Here is a 16,968-nt window from a genome sequence, read left to right as displayed (position 1 = left end):
TGATTTTCTCCGTTCTCCTGCTTGTGCTGAGTGCTGTAGACACACTCACACACATTCCTTTACATGCATCATCTTTAACCCCAGTCTTAAGCCTTTTCTGAACCTCTAACCATATCCTTATCCTAACCACATGACCCTGATCAAAGCCCAATCACTAACCTCAGCCTTAACTCAGACCCTACCCATTGAAATGAATGCTTAACACACCTTATATCATAACTCGGATTTATCAGATGCAATCTATACAGTTTTCCCTAGGCTCAATCAGTGTTCAACAAATTCTGAAAATACATACTTGATAATTAAATATGATTTCATGAACAATATCAATGAAAATAAATGAATCACTGAATTATGTTGTTTCCAAAGAAGGGTGTGGATACTTTCAGCTATAAATGTATGTATATAAAGAGAAAAATACCCAGGTAAACAGAGAGCAGGCTGTGCATAACTGCGGGAGAAGAGATGTCACAACAGAGATGTGCTTCTTACTACACAGAATTAATTCGATAAGTACTGAGATTAATAGTGAAACACTTCATTAACATGTTTTATATACATGCAAAGCAAAAATTAATCTCCTGCATAATCACATTTTTGTTATGACAGGAAAATCCATGACAGCTTTTTTAACATCTGCTCTTGACCACAATAGTCTCTCACCCATGTAGAACAGGAAGTGAGGATCGGTGTCTCATGCCCGGCATTGCCAAACAGGTTTGGGTGGGCATGTCCACACAGAGTAACTTTGATCCTGCCCTGTTGGAGCATAGCATCTTGAACAAGAAAGAGACAACAATAACAAGAGAAATGTGAAATAAAAAAACACATTGTCACTAAATAAAACACATTTTTTGTTTGATGATTATTATTTGAATAAATTTAACATGGCCACCAAAATAAAAATGAATGAATAACAGCGGAGGTGATATTTAAAACTTTGGTGCACAATATGGTTCCAGTAATGGAAAGTGAAGGGGGAAAAAAGTGACATCCAGTATTCTCACTGTTAAGGAGATAAACCCCTCTGGGTGAAAAGTACAATGAAATCAATTTCAGACAAGTCTCCCTTGCCCAACCATTTGACTGAAAATCGAACACTGCCATCTATTGGCCGAAAAAAACATATTTTTAAAATGTTTTGATTATATTTCTGGATTTTCTGATTTTAATTTCAGAAATTTCTGATTTTTATTTTTTTTCCTTATTATTTTCTGGTTTGTATAATTTAACTAAAATATCATTCAAGCTACAGAATGCCTTTTACAGTCTAAAATCTGATTTGTGGACATCATATGATTGAATACACAACTTACCAAAAACCTCATGAAAACCCCCCAAAACTAATAGAACAATTGAACCTTCCTACAAAACCCCAATGTATAAGATTTTTTAGATATTAGATATTTTTTGTATTACATATTAGAAATCCCCAACCAATTAGAAAAAAGATAATTAAACAACTTATTAATTAGTTTAGTAAACAGGAGTTCAGTGAGATTATGTATCTTCCCCTTTTCCCTCTTCAGTCCCTCTCATAACCTCATATCTCTTGCTGTCTTTGTTATTTCCTCCTGGATGCACTCATATCATCTCAAGCTTAACCTTTCCAAATCGGACGATCTCTTCTTTCCTTCCTCCTCCTCCTCCTCATCCTCTTCTAATCTCTCGTTTAATCGCTCGTCCAGACCCCGTTTCTCTCCCATCTTGATACCTGCAACAACCGCCTGCCTGGCCTGCCTGCATCTGCTACCCGCTCGCTCCTGCTCATCCAGACCTCGGCTGCTCATCTGGCGTCTCTCGGCCTCGATTCACACAACCTACTCCACTACTGTGCTCTCGCCACTGATCTCAGCTCATATTCAGTTCAAGACTTTGGTTCTTGCCTACCGTTGCATTTCCTCAACCAGTCTGCCCTGAGATACCTCCACACACTCCTCTCCTCTTCCTCTGCGTCAGTCTTCCCCTGCCAGAAGTCTCACTGTATCCCCTCTCCACTCTCCTTCCTCCAGAGACGCTCCTTCTCATCCCTGGCCCCTAAGTGGTGGAACGACCTGCCCACCGAAGTCAAAACCGCAGAGTCTCTGACCTCCTTCCAGCAATTACTCAATACACGTGTTCAGCCTGTACCTGTAATACAGCAGCCTTATCTCCTGGGCCGCTCAGCACTCTGGCTCTTTATGCACTTTTTTTTAAATTATTAAACTATGGTCCCTCATGGTCCTGTTTACTTATGCATTGTTAGCACTTATATAATATTACTGTGACTTCTCCTATGCCTACCCCACCTTTAAGCACATACCTGGGATTTAACTGTGTTTTGTCTGCACTTGTAGCACTTTTGCCCCAGGATGCATGCTTATTGTAAGCTGTATATTATATTTTGAACTGATTGTACCTTATGCTTGTAATACTTGGAAAATGTAAATGTTTCTTGTGAAGTCTCCCTGGGTAAGGGTGTCTGCTAATACATTAATAATAATAATAATAATAATAATAATAATAATAATAATAATAATAATAATAATAAATTAAAAGCTGCAAGAAAATTACCATCAAGGAGATTTTACAGAGCTCAGTTCTTACTCACAATACACATTTGTCGAGTTAACAAATCAGTGTATGAAAACCAGCACATCGGAAGCAAAATTGATTTTATTACAATAGAGGATATAAAATAAATATACATGACTTTTTCATTTAACAGTCATTTATACAGTGAAGTTAGGGCAAGTTTGCTAAAAGCAGCTGTACAAGTATAAATGTTATTCCTGCACTGTGCTATTCTCATATTGCCTTATCTTTAAAAGCTATGGAATCACAGCCGTTACTTTACAAGTTTGTGTGTGTGGATATATATAAATAAATACATACATACACACACACACCAGAAACACTCACACACCTACACAGAGACTAGATGAGAGCAATTTTCCAATTTTGGAAAAGTACGAATGGGGTCAATAATTTGTGGTGTTGCACGGCAACACATTTGTGTGTGATTGAGCCTCGGCCCAGAATATGTCGGATGGGGAGCTGAGAAGCGTGCTTTTGGATGCTCTCATTGGGAGGGGCTGGGTAGAGCTGACAATGGGGGTTGTGTCTGGTAATCAAATTGGTCAGCCAATTCTTTGCAAAAATGAAATTGAGAAATGCAGTACGGCCTGAGTAAGTGTGATAGACATAGTGTACACGGTTCTAGGATAAACCCAAACCTGTGTTCTTTACAAATAAGGGGAATCTATTTGCTTATGTTCAGTCTCTGTGAATAACTATGTACATGCATGAGTGAAGTAAGTGCTAACGTTTTTGATTGGGAAAGACAAGCACATGCAACACACATTAACAAGGATAAATGCAAACAGTGCAGAATTAGAAGTGCACTATCAAATATGTATGTTTGTTTGTATGCATGCATGCATGTATGTATACACACTTTAAAAAACTCTCATACATAATTGTTAAAAAGGACATTCTCTGCCCGTTTTTTGTAACTCATATTTTTGTGTCTAAACAAGACATAGAAAATACATATTAAATAGCATTAATTACCACTAAATATTTCGGCAATGACAGTGCATTTAGGACAGTTATTATAGAAATACAATTCTCTATTCCACGATGAAGAATTCTCAAGATGTGGTTTTATGTACAGCACTTCAAATTCATGTTAATGATGAAAAGAACAATTCCTTGGAACAGACAAACCATTTCATTTGCTAAATAGTCTTTTCACAATCTTTTCTTTACATGACAGAATTATTTCAATCAATAGCACTGTATCTAGCTGCTGCGGTCACACTGTGTTGTACATTACTCTGCAAAGACATTAACCAGTAAATGAAACAAAACTCTCGGAGAAGGCAAAATAAAAACGTCCTGAATGCTAGATGAGACACCCAGACTTGAAAAGGCACTGTCCACAGACTGAAATGTATTGTTTTACTTGAACTCAAACAAAAAGAAACAAATTAAGTTTGAAGATCCCTGCTGAAAATACTGACCTCAGAAGAATGCACAGGAATTGGCATAGGGCAGCTGACAGAACAAAGTGATTATGCAGCAGAGAAGATACTTCAGCAAAAAATATATTTCAACCACAAATAATAAACCGTCATAGTAACAACCCAAATAGCTGACAACCTTTTCTCCTTCTTTTATGCTAATGTTATGTCTGTTTTCTATCTAATTTGGACTCCCTCACTGCTCACACAAGACAAGAACCTTCACAATCATCAGGCATTCATTCCCACTGACAAAACAAACATACATTAGAGAGGGAGCTTTAAGAAATAATTCAATGTACAAAAATCCTCTTGATATATATATTTAGTTGTTTTGCATGAGGAAATGTTAACAACAGGATTAATAAGCATCACAGAAGCTACTAGAACCTTAAATGATTCCATATTATTTTTACAGTGCAATACAGATTTTTCTTCTACCCTGAAAGACAAAATACAATGTTAGCATCAGGCAAGCCCAAAGTTGTATCCTGGTTGTTGTGTAATTATGCAATTGGGTTCTATCAAGCCGAATTAAACCCACTTTCCACTGATTTAACATGTCTACACCCCCTGGTTACAACATCAAAATGCATGTCCCGTTTCTTCTCAGTTTAAAAAATATTACCTAAATATTTATTAATATGACTGCATACTGTTCCTGTACAATTCTCAGATTTGGTGAATTCATAAGTTGTATAACAACATCTATAAAACTAACACCATCCAAACGAATTAGTTAATTCATTCATTAATTTCTCAAACGGTCTACACTTTTGAAATCTGTAGAAAATGCAACTCCTTGTAAAATAGTACTGAGTTCACAGTGCTTTAAGTACACAATTTGGCATTTTCGTCTCAAAACAAAAAACGACAGGGTTTCTTAGTAAATATATATTTTTTAAATAACAAACTGATACTCTTAATCAGTTTGGGAAATTATTTAGTTTTTGCATAGGAAGCACATAACTGCATTTATTTGTCTGGCCTGACATTGAGCAAGCGGAAAAATAAATATTAGGATACAGTTATAAAGGGCACTCAACATTCAATACTTCAGACCTCGGCTTATCGTTTATCATTTTTTACATTATGGATGTAGATTCTTTTTCCTTCAGCAAAGCATTTAAAAAAAAAAAACTAATATTATAACATTAACATGGTCAATACATAAATGTGTTATTTTAAGACAATGTAAAAGCTGCTGGTATTAGTCAGAATGCATGCAACAATTTTTAAAACTTGACATCACAAATATTTTGCAGTTTTTCTTACTGTGAGACCAAAAAACAGAAACTTAAAAATAAAAGAATGTAACAAATACTCATATAAAATAGATATAAAAAAAACTGGTCAGACAACTCTTAAGAAATCCATTTAAAAATGAGCAGTGCCTTTTACATATCTGGTGCCACCTCCATATAGCCAGAAAGTGTAAATGAAAACCCTACTTGGCAATATTGCTAGTTTCAAAAGATCTTGAATAAGTCAGTCTATAAAAAAACATAAGAACCATGTATGGGTGGTCAGTAGCCAAAGAGGGGGTGAAATACTTGTCTAGGTTGCTGTCAGTCAGATGTTCTCTTGCTCAGATTGGAACCAAAACACCTTCAAAAGAACCAGAATAATGCAAAACAGTAACAAAAAGAACTGAGGATGACTAGTTGTAGCTCATTTGATTCTTGTAAAAGCATCTCTTTTGTCTGTGAAATGCCAGTACCACTAATCGACACAATCAGTGCACCATCGCAAAGCAAGACTGTAAACTCGTCCTTTCTAGAATGCCAATTTCCAGATTTTTATGGAGTGACATTTGTAATTCCCAGTGTGTGCCAAGTGAGTTTTACAATTAATGTAATTTGTTTTAAACGCAGGTTCATCTTTTCTTTTTTTGGATCGTCTGTTGGTGTGATAGAACAGAAAGTTACATGGTTTAAAGGCATTGCTACTTCCTATTCCTGCTTTGTGTGCTAAGCAGTGGCGTTTGAGAGAAGCTCAGATTGCACTGTGACCAGCAGAGGTCAGTATGGCATTGCCTTACACTGTCCTTGTTTCTGGCCCATGCTGAATGTTTGGGTGGGTGTGATTGTCCATTCCTCCACATTAAACTTAGTTTGAGTTTGCACAGAGTAGCTCCTGTATAATATTTCCACAGAAGAGACACCACCAAGAGTGACACAAAAGAAATAAAAAAGAAGAGTGTAGTTCTCTCCTTTTTAGCTCCAGCTGCTTTGCTGGGACAGCATCCAAGTCTTCACATTCAGCTACTGTATTTTTCTGTTCTTGTGTCTCTTGGATGCCAAACTGGCAATGTCACCCCTTAAACCAAGATAATAATTAATAATTAATAATAATAATAATCATCATCATCAGAAAAATAGGTAAGTCTCTGCAATGGATGCAGGCAGTTTCACTGGTTTCCTTATCCTCATTATAAAGGCCTGTCTACAATCCTACATATACATCATTGGCAGCTCTTACAGGAGGAAAAAAAATGCCTGATGTGTTCTTAATAACAAATTAAATACAAAAATAATGGTTTGTAAAAATGTAAAAAAAATATACAAAAAAATGAAATAAAACTCCAAACCCCTTGAGTGAATACAGTGATAGGCTAATGCATTTCAAAAAACAAAAAGCCTGATTAACTTCAAGGGGAAACATTACTGTAATACAGTTCATAAAAAAGAAAGACCAAAACGTGTTTCATATACAGCTGGTTTGAAAATGATACCAGTGCTGACCGATGTTGATGACATGGTATCTTCTGGAGAACGTGTGTCAAAGAATGGCTTTAGGAAATTCAAGGACATATTCCAAGTGCTGCTGGACAGGAGCTCGATTGCTGTGTTATTGCCAAGCTCAGCCGGAGACGACCATCTTTGGAAGGCAGGAGGGATTGGAGTATTCTGTTCGCATATCCAGTAGTGCACATTTGTACAAATACAGGCATCTAACTCAATCTTAGAAAACAAATAAACATCATAAATTTACACATACAATATATTTATACATTCCCTGCAAGGACTTCAGCTGCTCAGTTGTCATGCCACCTTTACAAACTAATTTGCTAGTAGGCTGTCAAGGAAGAATTTCCAATAGCTGTTTAAGGTAAACACTCCTTTCTCCTTTTTTCTTCTTCGTTTTTTGTTTTCAATTTCAATATCCAAGAGAGAAACTGGATAGTGTGTGGAAAAAGACTGAATATAACGGTGTTCATCTGTGCATCTTATCCCATCAGTCAAGTTTAGAAAAATATTTACAAAAACACAACAAACAAACACGAAAAGCTCAAAGTCAACTTAACGCTCTACTGAGCAACAAACAAAACAAGGCTCTGGTTAAACACATATAAAAGGTGCTGTTCAGCAATAAGAGCTGCAATTCCTCCAAATGAAGGATGTTTGTGTTTTAAGTGCTGTGGTTCAAAATGACGGTCATTTGTGTGGCAGGGTTTCCACAGACACACGAGATGCATCTGAACCAAGTTGTCAATTTATGAAGAAAACAAGACAAATCTCCATCTTCTTTTTCTTTTGTGCTTTGCTAAAAAAGCATGGTAATACTCTGAACAAAATCCCAAATTCCCTTTTCCCTTTATTGTTACCCAGTGTTTTGGGTATGGGAGGGTGCCTGTGTCAGTATTTTTTGGTTCCTCTTTTCAGTTTCACTTCATATTGTGGTGGCACTGCGTGTTTGGTGTGTGGCGATACTGGTCACACAGAGCCGGCTGGGGCCTCAGTACCGGTGCGACTGGTGGGAGTACTGGGAGCTCTGCTGAGATGACGAAGAGTATCCCATGGTGGTCTGGGACTGAGTGGAGCCCTGGATGTTGCTTTGGTAACCCAGGCGTGAACCGGAGTGCTGAAGTGAAAACGAGAGGGGAAAAAGAAACTGCCAGTCATTCTCAATGAAGTCATGTTTATATCTGGCTTACACAGCAGGTAAAATAATCATCATAAAACTGTCCTGTTGGGAAAAAAAGTCATGTCATGTGATATAAACACAACCGCCAACCAAAAAGAAATGAAAGGGTTTACAGAATTACATAAGCCATGTCTACAGAACACAACCCTCCACCTCACTGACCTGGGTGGATATAGACAGCGCTCCCTACTGCCAAACAGAGACACGAGGAAAGGTTGTCAAGAGTTGAGTGAGTACGTTTTGGTATAAATCAGAAGAAGAAAGCCCATAGGTTTAACGCTGTAGTGTAGTGAGTTCAGACTGGCCGTACCCCTGCTAGTGATATTTATACCTCTGCTGAGATGTGACTTTGGATCTCCTCACAGCTGCCTATGTGCCGGCTCAGGCCCTGCTAAATATAGCGCTGTGCATTACAAGGTGACACAGAGTTTGCTATCAGGTTAGAGGGAGATTAATAACACAAAGGGGAATCCTGTCTGCTTGAGTCAAATGCAATCTTCTCTGTCCTCCAACAGCGATTCCTCTTCAGGGAGGAGACAAGCTGAGTCGACACCCATCGTCTGAGTGACAAAGCAGGTGATAGACAGGATGATGCAATACCGTCACCGCATTTTCAGCACGACTGGGTGAATCCAGTTATACACTTGTTTCCAAAAACTCAAAAGAAAGAGAATAAAAATCACCTCAAAAGGTATTTCTGAATTGTAGGAAACTCAAGACTGCTGGTTGTATTTTTAGCTATGGGAGATATATTTATTTTCCTTCCATATAGTCAGAGACTCCCACTTCTGAGAATGCATTTACACAGAGACATTTCCCAGAGTGTTTGCATGGTTAGAATACTATGAACACTGCAGTCTATTTTAGGTGCTTGTGTTATTTTTTTTTTTAATTTCTTAGATAACTAACAACTACAGAAAAAATAATAACCACAAAGCTATTATCTATGGCAATGCTAAAACTAGTAAACCTAAAGATAACAAATTACTTTCCAGTGTATAGAATCCTGCAAAATTCCAATTAAACCAAACAAACAAAATACATTTACAGTAATTAAATTCGTCAATACAAATTGGAGTGGAATGTTTTGCAAAAAGAGATTAGATTATGTGCTAAATTTGAAGTATGACTGTGGAGACTTTGCCAAAATCTTGATCGATATTAACAATTATATAAGGACCTCCAGACACAAGTGGAGCTTAAAGGCATTCAAACAGAAAACGGAAGACATTTCTTGGGGGGGTCTGGAACAAACTACATAGCCATTTTGTTGAAACACTGAGTGATTATTCAAGAAGAGACTTGATGTGATTATAGGAACATTAAGTTGATGTAAATAAGTGGGACATAATATGTAGAAAAATCCTATTAAAATATGAACTCAAGATGTTAAATACATTATCTATGACTAATACTGTGAAGAAATAAGTTACATTAACTTTTAACTGCACAACAGAATGGCCATAACTGTGTTAAAAGCCACTGGAATTCAGACAGTAATCTGCAGTAATCAGCAAAACACTCAGTTAAATTGTGAGATATTAAGGTTATGAAATACGAATTTGTATTTAAAGTATGATGACAGAGCTTAAAGGGGAACACAAGTGATTAAATTGTTATGCGCTTTAAAAAGTTATGGGATTGTATGTTGTATCACAAAATTACTATTCTAAATAAATCTCTTGCTATATATTGTGTTGCTTTATACACAAACACGTGTTATGAAGTGTTGTATAGGTGTATGGGAAGCCAAATTAACATTTAGAGATGTTGAATGAGTAAACAGGAAGTGATACAGGAAGTGATACTCTCTGCAAAAAAAAAAAAAAACAGTTTGGAAAATCTCGAAAATCCTTCTCCTTGGACTCATGCGTATGCGTCCACTGCAACGCTGGGTAAGCACCCACAGGCTGCACCCAGCGAGAGACAGACACCGTGACTCTAGCATGCAGGAGGGCAATCCCTTGGTAGCAGGAGTACTACAATTTATGCCTCGGATCCTGTCAGACAAGCATGTCTTAGATCAACCACCAAGGGGGCATGCACTCAGCCGAACTGCATCATGCAGCGTGCAAAATTCTCCTGTGGCCTCAGGACCATCTCGCTTGATAAGGGCAATACACCAGCCAGGTGTGTCCAACACAGTGGTGGATATACTCTCTTGAGGAGGACCAGACAGCTCAGAGTGTAGATATAGGAAAAGGTTGGACGAGCTCAAGTCAACGTCTTTGCTACTCAGGAAACGACTCAGTGTCCCCTGTGGTTCTCACTGGAAGCAGGAGGGGGACCCCTGGATATGCACGCCCTTGCTTACCTGTGGCCTCAGGAACTGCTATATGCCTTCCCCCACTGCCAATTTTTCCACTGAAACTGGAGAGGATTTGCCAGGAAGAAGGCCCACGTACTCCTGATCGGCCCCAAGGGGCCGAGACAGTTATTGTTCGCGACACTGACGCAGATGCTCAGTGGGGAACCCTGGCAGCTCCCGCTACGTAAAGACTTGCTGAGTCAAGCGGACAGACACCTGTGGCACCCTACCCAGCACAGCTGCAGCTGTGGCTCTGGCCCCTGAAAGGCTCCATCTACTGGCAACGGGACTGCCAGATAGCGGTGTGGAGATGCTGTAGTCGGCCAGAGCCCCCACTACCAGAGCTTAATAAGCCTACAAGTGGACAATCTTCCAGAACTGGTGTCTGGCCAGCCAGGTGGACCCGGTGTCCTGCCCCATAATGACCATACTGTGCTTCCTACAAAGTTTGCTAGAGTAAGGCAAGTCGGCATTCACCCTCAAGGTTTATCTGGCTGCTATCTCAGCATGATCAGAGCTCACTTCTTGGCTACCCAGTTCCTGAAGGGAGCGAGGCGGCTCAGACCACCATTGAAGGACACAATTCCAGTGTGGTATCTGGAGCCGGTCCTTCAGGGGCTTAGCGGAGCTCCCTTTTAGCCCATTTCCACAACGGAGCTCCGCTTTCTCTCGCTCAAGGTTGCCTTCCTTGTAGCGATTACTTTGGCAAGGAGAATTGGGGAATGTGGATAAAGCCTGTCTGACCTTCTCTGGAAGCAACGACAGTGTCACTCTGAGGACAACCGGCCTTCCCACCTAAGTGTGTCAGTGTTACACATTAATCAATCAACCTATCGTCCTCAAGACATTTCTCCCCCTCCACACGAGTGGGATGAAGACTGCAGATTTCACACACTGTGTCCAGTCAGGGCTTTGAAGTGTTATATGGAGAGGACTGCTCACCTTTGCAGCTCCAACCAACTTTTGGTCTGCTATGCGTCTACCACCAGAGGGCAGGCGGTGACGAAACAACGACTGGCTCACTGGGTGACGGACGCTATCCATCTCCTCTACAAAAATGCAGGGGTTTCCGTACCAGAACACAGCTCGGCACACTCCACAAGGGGACAGGCCACGTCATGGGCTCTCTTTCGTGGCGCTTCACTGGAGGACCTGTGTAACGCTGTGACCTGGTCCGGTGGTCAAACTTTCACACGGTTCTAACGTCTGAATGTAGCAGACTGGGCACTCAGGTACTGCAGGTGACTCCGTCGTGAGGCTCAGCTGCACTTGCCATGGATGGGATGAGACATGAATTAGGTGTCAGGACTTTGCGACAGCTCTAGTATAGCCTTCCCATTCGGTAATGACTGTCTTTCAATTTGAAAGGGAACATTGGGTTATTATTATAACCATGGTTCCCTGAAAATGAAAGACAGCCATTACCCTTCAGGGGTTGCATGGTCAGATGACCTTCATGACGAAGAAATGGCAGGCAGCTACTTAAGAGAAGGGAGATTCTGCAGGCACGGTGGTACTCCTCCTTCCAACAGGGAAGCTAGTGTGCAATTCAAGGATCATGTATACATTATACATTGCATATATAAGTATATTTTACTTTTTATTGAGTGAGTGTTGTGCTATTTTGTGGTTTAAGGAACTTGAGGCTTGCAAATTAGCGACAGCTTCCTCTGACATTCTGAAAAAGGTCAACATACATCTCTGAACTCCACAGGCTTGTGAGATGCAACTGAGTCTTTAGGGCAAACCAATCTGATAGTTGATCAAGGGTATTACGTACAGTCTTACAGTAAGACTTACAGTCTTGTTTTCTAACATCAGTTACTACCATACAACCTTAATAACTAAATAGTTACAAGGGCTCCTGAGTAACTGAGTAGGACTTCTACCAAGACTTCTGCCTGAAGAATTGCTTTAACTCTATAGTTCAGATATTACTAATCTGAGAGCTAAATGCTACTGGAATTTCCCAAAGGGTGGGGAGCAAAGTGGATAAGCATTTCGGGGGCTGGGTAGGCCTCAAATCAGCAAGGGTTTCTTCTGCCATTGTGATTTAATCCACTATGGCCATCCACAGGATAACTTAAGAGTGGACAGCACTTGTTGATCTCAAAATGTAAATTCTTGTCTAGAGCAAAGTGGAATGATTCCAGTCAACTGAAGTGAGTTAGAAATCAATAAAGTAACAATCCAATGTTTACATACCTCTGACTCAGTAAACTGAAATCTTTAACATTTTCTGTCATATACATATATACACAAACTTATATATATACCAATATATAATGAACCTTATCTAAAATTTAAACTTTCATGTTTGACAGCAAGTCAATTGTTGTAACTGTTATGTATTTGATGTCTTACACAGTGTACATGTTGTACTATGCATACTGTATACTATGTACAGTGAGGGGAAAACGTATTTGATCCCCTGCTGATTTTGTACGTTTGCCCACTGACAAAGAAATGATCAGTCTATAATTTTAATGGTAGGTGTATTTTAACAGTGAGAGACAGGATAACAACAAAAAAATCCAGAAAAACGCATTTCAAAAAAGTTATACATTGATTTGCATGTTAATGAGGGAAATAAGTATTTGACCCCTTCGACTTAGTACTTGGTGGCAAAACCCTTGTTGGCAATCACAGAGGTCAGACGTTTCTTGCAGTTGGCCACCAGGTTTGCACACATCTCAGGAGGGATTTTGTCCCACTCCTCTTTGCAGATCCTCTCCAAGTCATTAAGGTTTCCAGGCTGACGTTTGGCAACTCGAACCTTCAGCTCCCTCCACAGATTTTCTATGGGATTAAGGTCTGGAGACTGGCTAGGCCACTCCAGGACCTTAATGTGCTTCTTCTTGAGCCACTCCTTTGTTGCCTTGGCTGTGTGTTTTGGGTCATTGTCATGCTGGAATACCCATCCACGACCCATTTTCAATGCCCTGGCTGAGGGAAGGAGGTTCTCATCCAAGATTTGACGGTACATGGCCCCGTCCATCGTCCCTTTGATGCGGTGCAGTTGTCCTGTCCCCTTAACAGAAAAACACCTCCAATGCATAAAGTTTCCACCTCCATGTTTGACGGTGGGGATGGTGTTCTTGGGGTCATTCCTCCTCCTTCAAACACGGCGAGTTGAGTTGATGCCAAAGAGCTTGATTTTGGTCTCATCTGACCACAACACTTTCACCCAGTTCTCCTCTGAATCATTCAGATGTTCATTGGCAAACTCCAGACAGGTCTGTACATGTGCTTTCTTGAGCAGGGGGGCCTTGCGGGCGCTGCAGGATTTCAGTCCTTCACGGCGTAGTGTGTTACCAATTGTTTTCTTGGTGACTATGGTCCCAGCTGCCTTGAGATCATTAACAAGATCCTCCCGTGTAGTTCTGGGCTGATTCCTCACCATTCTCATGATCATTGAAACTCCACGAGGTGAGATCTTGCATGGAGCCCCAGACCGAGGGAGACTGACAGTTATTTTGTGTTTCTTCCATTTGCGAATAATCGCACCGACTGTTGTCACCTTCTCACCAAGCTGCTTGGCGATGGTCTTGTAGCCCATTCCAGCCTTGTGTAGATCTACAATCTTGTCCCTGACATGCTTGGACAGCTCTTTGTTCTTGGCCATGGTGGAGAGTTTGGAATCTGATTGATTGATTGCTTCTGTGGACAGGTGTCTTTTATACAGGTAACGAGCTGAGATTAGGAGAGTCCCTTTAAGAGAGTGCTCCTAATCTCAGCTCGTTACCTGTATAAAAGACACCTGGGAGCCAGAAATCTTGCTGATTGATAGGGGATCAAATACTTATTTCCCTCATTAACATGCAAATCAATTTATAACTTTTTTGAAATGCGTTTTTCTGGATTTTTTTGTTGTTATTCTGTCTCTCACTGTTAAAATACACCTACCATTAAAATTATAGACTCATTTCTTTGTCAGTGGGAAAACGTACAAAATCAGCAGGGGATCAAATACTTTTTTCCTTCACTGTACTATGTATTCATTCTACTTTATCATAGAAAGGTTACTAATTTAGATAGTATTTACAAGTCACAAGCTTATGTTCTTATGTAACTTCTCATGTTCAGAACAAAACTGTCAAATTCCAGCTGAATTGTGTAGAACCTGATCATATGCTGTAAATAAATAATATAATGATAGAAACAATATATTTCCAGAATGCCTTAAACTCTTGGAGACCAGGACGGATTACATCACATATCCTACTATCCTCCAGCAGGTGATCTGTTTTAAAAAGTAGAAGCTGCCCCCTCTTTAATGACAATAAAAAAGTGAATGTTCTGGATGAGTTTGTTATGCCTATTATACCATGTTTCCTGAGAAGTGGTAAAAGCTCAAATAAATACATATTTATAATAGCTCACAGCTTCAAAATAAATTAAAATGATTAAAATATATATATATTTGCAGATTTGATGTATGCTTTTCTACAGAGCACTTAAAGGGGCATGGTGTAATATTAAAAGTAGAATAACTCGTGAGCACGCGAATAACATATGTTGTTCTCAAGACTTAGTATATCGTGCTCACGAGTTAAGCCTGATTTATACTTCTGCATCTGCATCTCTGTGTACATGCGCGGGCGTCATATCTAATATAAGCATAATCTGAGGCTTTGTGGAAAGGCTTGAAACATGAGAACGATTGTGTTCAACTTTGCTGGAGATGGGGTGCAAACAACATTTAAAAAAATAATCCAACCAGAAAATAGGACACCACTCAATCAGTGAAGTTTAAATATACTTCATTAAACCGTAACATGCATGGTTCCTAAAATTATTTTTTTAAACATCTTTAAATGTTCTTATAGTGTATAACTAAGATTTATAGCACTCTTCTAGATTGATTCTATCATATGCGTAATTTTAAAAACTTTACCATTTAAAACGTACCAAATAATGGCAGATATAAAAAGAGAGCATGTATGTTCCAGTGTTTCAGGATGTGTTGTGTCATAACTTCCTGCATAGTGGAAAAATGCACACTAATGTATGTTATAATGTGTGATTTCTGATTAAAAAATACATAGATATTTAAATATATATTTTTAAAATTTATATTTTCAGAAAGTATTTAAATAAAAACAACAACAAATGACTGAAAGTTGATGCTTTTTTGATTTTTCATACAGTATAGCCTTCCTTTTAATCTTTTGGAAAGACAACTGAGTATTTCAGCGCTCTCTTGGCTGTTTGAGCTGGGAGCTGGGCACTATTTTCATTACAGTGCATGTAAATGTAATGTAGTGTAGTGCAATGTGAAATACACCAAATTGAGAATAATTCCAATGAATACAATGTATTGCAAAGGTATTCACCCCCTGGAAAGTTTCCACATGTTGTTGTCTGAGTTTGCAATCATGAAACTTTCAAGTAGGGGTGAAAGATTTGTTTGAAAGGTTACAAACTTTGTGTTATGCTCTCTGTCTCATTACAACCGTAATTTAACGTTTGATCAAACATATTACGTTTGCAAGAGATTTACAGTCTTGTTTTGGCAGTTACTCCCATACATCCTTCAGAACTACAGTTACAAGGAATTCTAACATGACTGCTGCCTGGAGTGTTGCTTTTGCTAGTCTGAGAGCCAAGTAATACTGGAATTCCCCGAAGGGTGGGGAGCAATGTGGATAAGCATTTCTGGAGCTGGGAAGGGTCCAAATCCTCAAGGTTTTCTTCTGCCATTGTGATTTTATCCACTCTGGCTTTCCACATGATAATTTACGATTGGACAGCACTTCTAAATCTAAACAAAAGAGTGCCATTTTAATGTAATTTAATGTTAAGAAATTTAGCATAATTAAAAAATAAAACTAAAACAAAATCAAACCTGTTGCAAAATTCTGTTAGACTATAACATGTTAAAGCAAATAAGAAGGAAGCTCAGTTCAAGTCTTGTTACAAATTTGCGGAACGCTGGTTCAGTTCAGTGCAGTGTCTCAAAGTGTGGCTCCTGGACACCAGTGGTCCATTACGGGCCTGTGGTTGATGCAAATGCAGGTTAATCCAAAAATAATGACAATGTTTGTACCTTTTGTTTTGGAAATTAATAAAAATTTTACATATGATATTTAATTAAAAATGAAATTAGCTAAACTACCCTGATTAAATAAAAGCAACACTCTTACCAGCTGGAGAAGCTGTCCCCACTGAGCTGCTGCTCTCTGACACCGCAATGAAGCACCATTCGTCCCATCAGGAGGGCGAATGGGAGAGGATGAGGTAAGTGCAGTGGCGATTTAAGTGTTATATATAATGTTGGGATAAGATCTAAATGTCCCCCTCCCCACATAAAACTAAAAGTATAGCTGCATCAAAAAAAGTGTTTATGTTCCGGTAATATCAATCATTTTGTATTACTGGAATTTAGAGATAAGCAAAACCACGGGTGGGGGGCTGGGTGGTCCGCAGAAATTGTTTGCATTGGCTGAGTGTTCTGTGGGTCAAAACAGGTTGAGAAAAACAGCCTAGTCTTGAGAAAACTGGAATGATTTCACTCAACTGAAGTGAGTTAGAAATCAACAGTGACAATCCAATGTTTACATACTCTTAACTCACTTGAATAAACTGAAATCTTTAATTTTCTCTCAGCTGAACTCACTGAACTCTGAAAAGATATCACTGATACACGTATATAGTTTATTTAATAAACTATAACAATCACAGAATAACACATTCAAATGAAGGTCAGAGATGGAGTCTCAAGACAGG

General features: G+C 39.1%; 1 protein-coding gene across 2 annotated transcripts in view; it reads right to left on the bottom strand.

The window, feature by feature from the left end:
• Positions 1-2,637: 2,637 nt before the first annotated feature.
• cdk19 (cyclin dependent kinase 19) overlaps positions 2,638-16,968 on the bottom strand; it is a 62,040-nt gene continuing 47,709 nt past the window's right edge. For both annotated transcript variants that reach the window (XM_066698984.1, XM_066698974.1), the window contains exon 13: positions 2,638-7,868. In XM_066698984.1, coding sequence (XP_066555081.1) covers positions 7,743-7,868 — 126 coding nt within the window. In that variant the 3' untranslated portion in view covers positions 2,638-7,742. The remainder of the gene's footprint in view (positions 7,869-16,968) is intronic.

The sequence above is a fragment of the Amia ocellicauda genome, chromosome 1 (assembly GCF_036373705.1).
Source record: "Amia ocellicauda isolate fAmiCal2 chromosome 1, fAmiCal2.hap1, whole genome shotgun sequence".
Lineage (NCBI taxonomy): Eukaryota > Metazoa > Chordata > Actinopteri > Amiiformes > Amiidae > Amia > Amia ocellicauda.
This window is presented reverse-complemented; position numbering and strand designations above follow the sequence as displayed.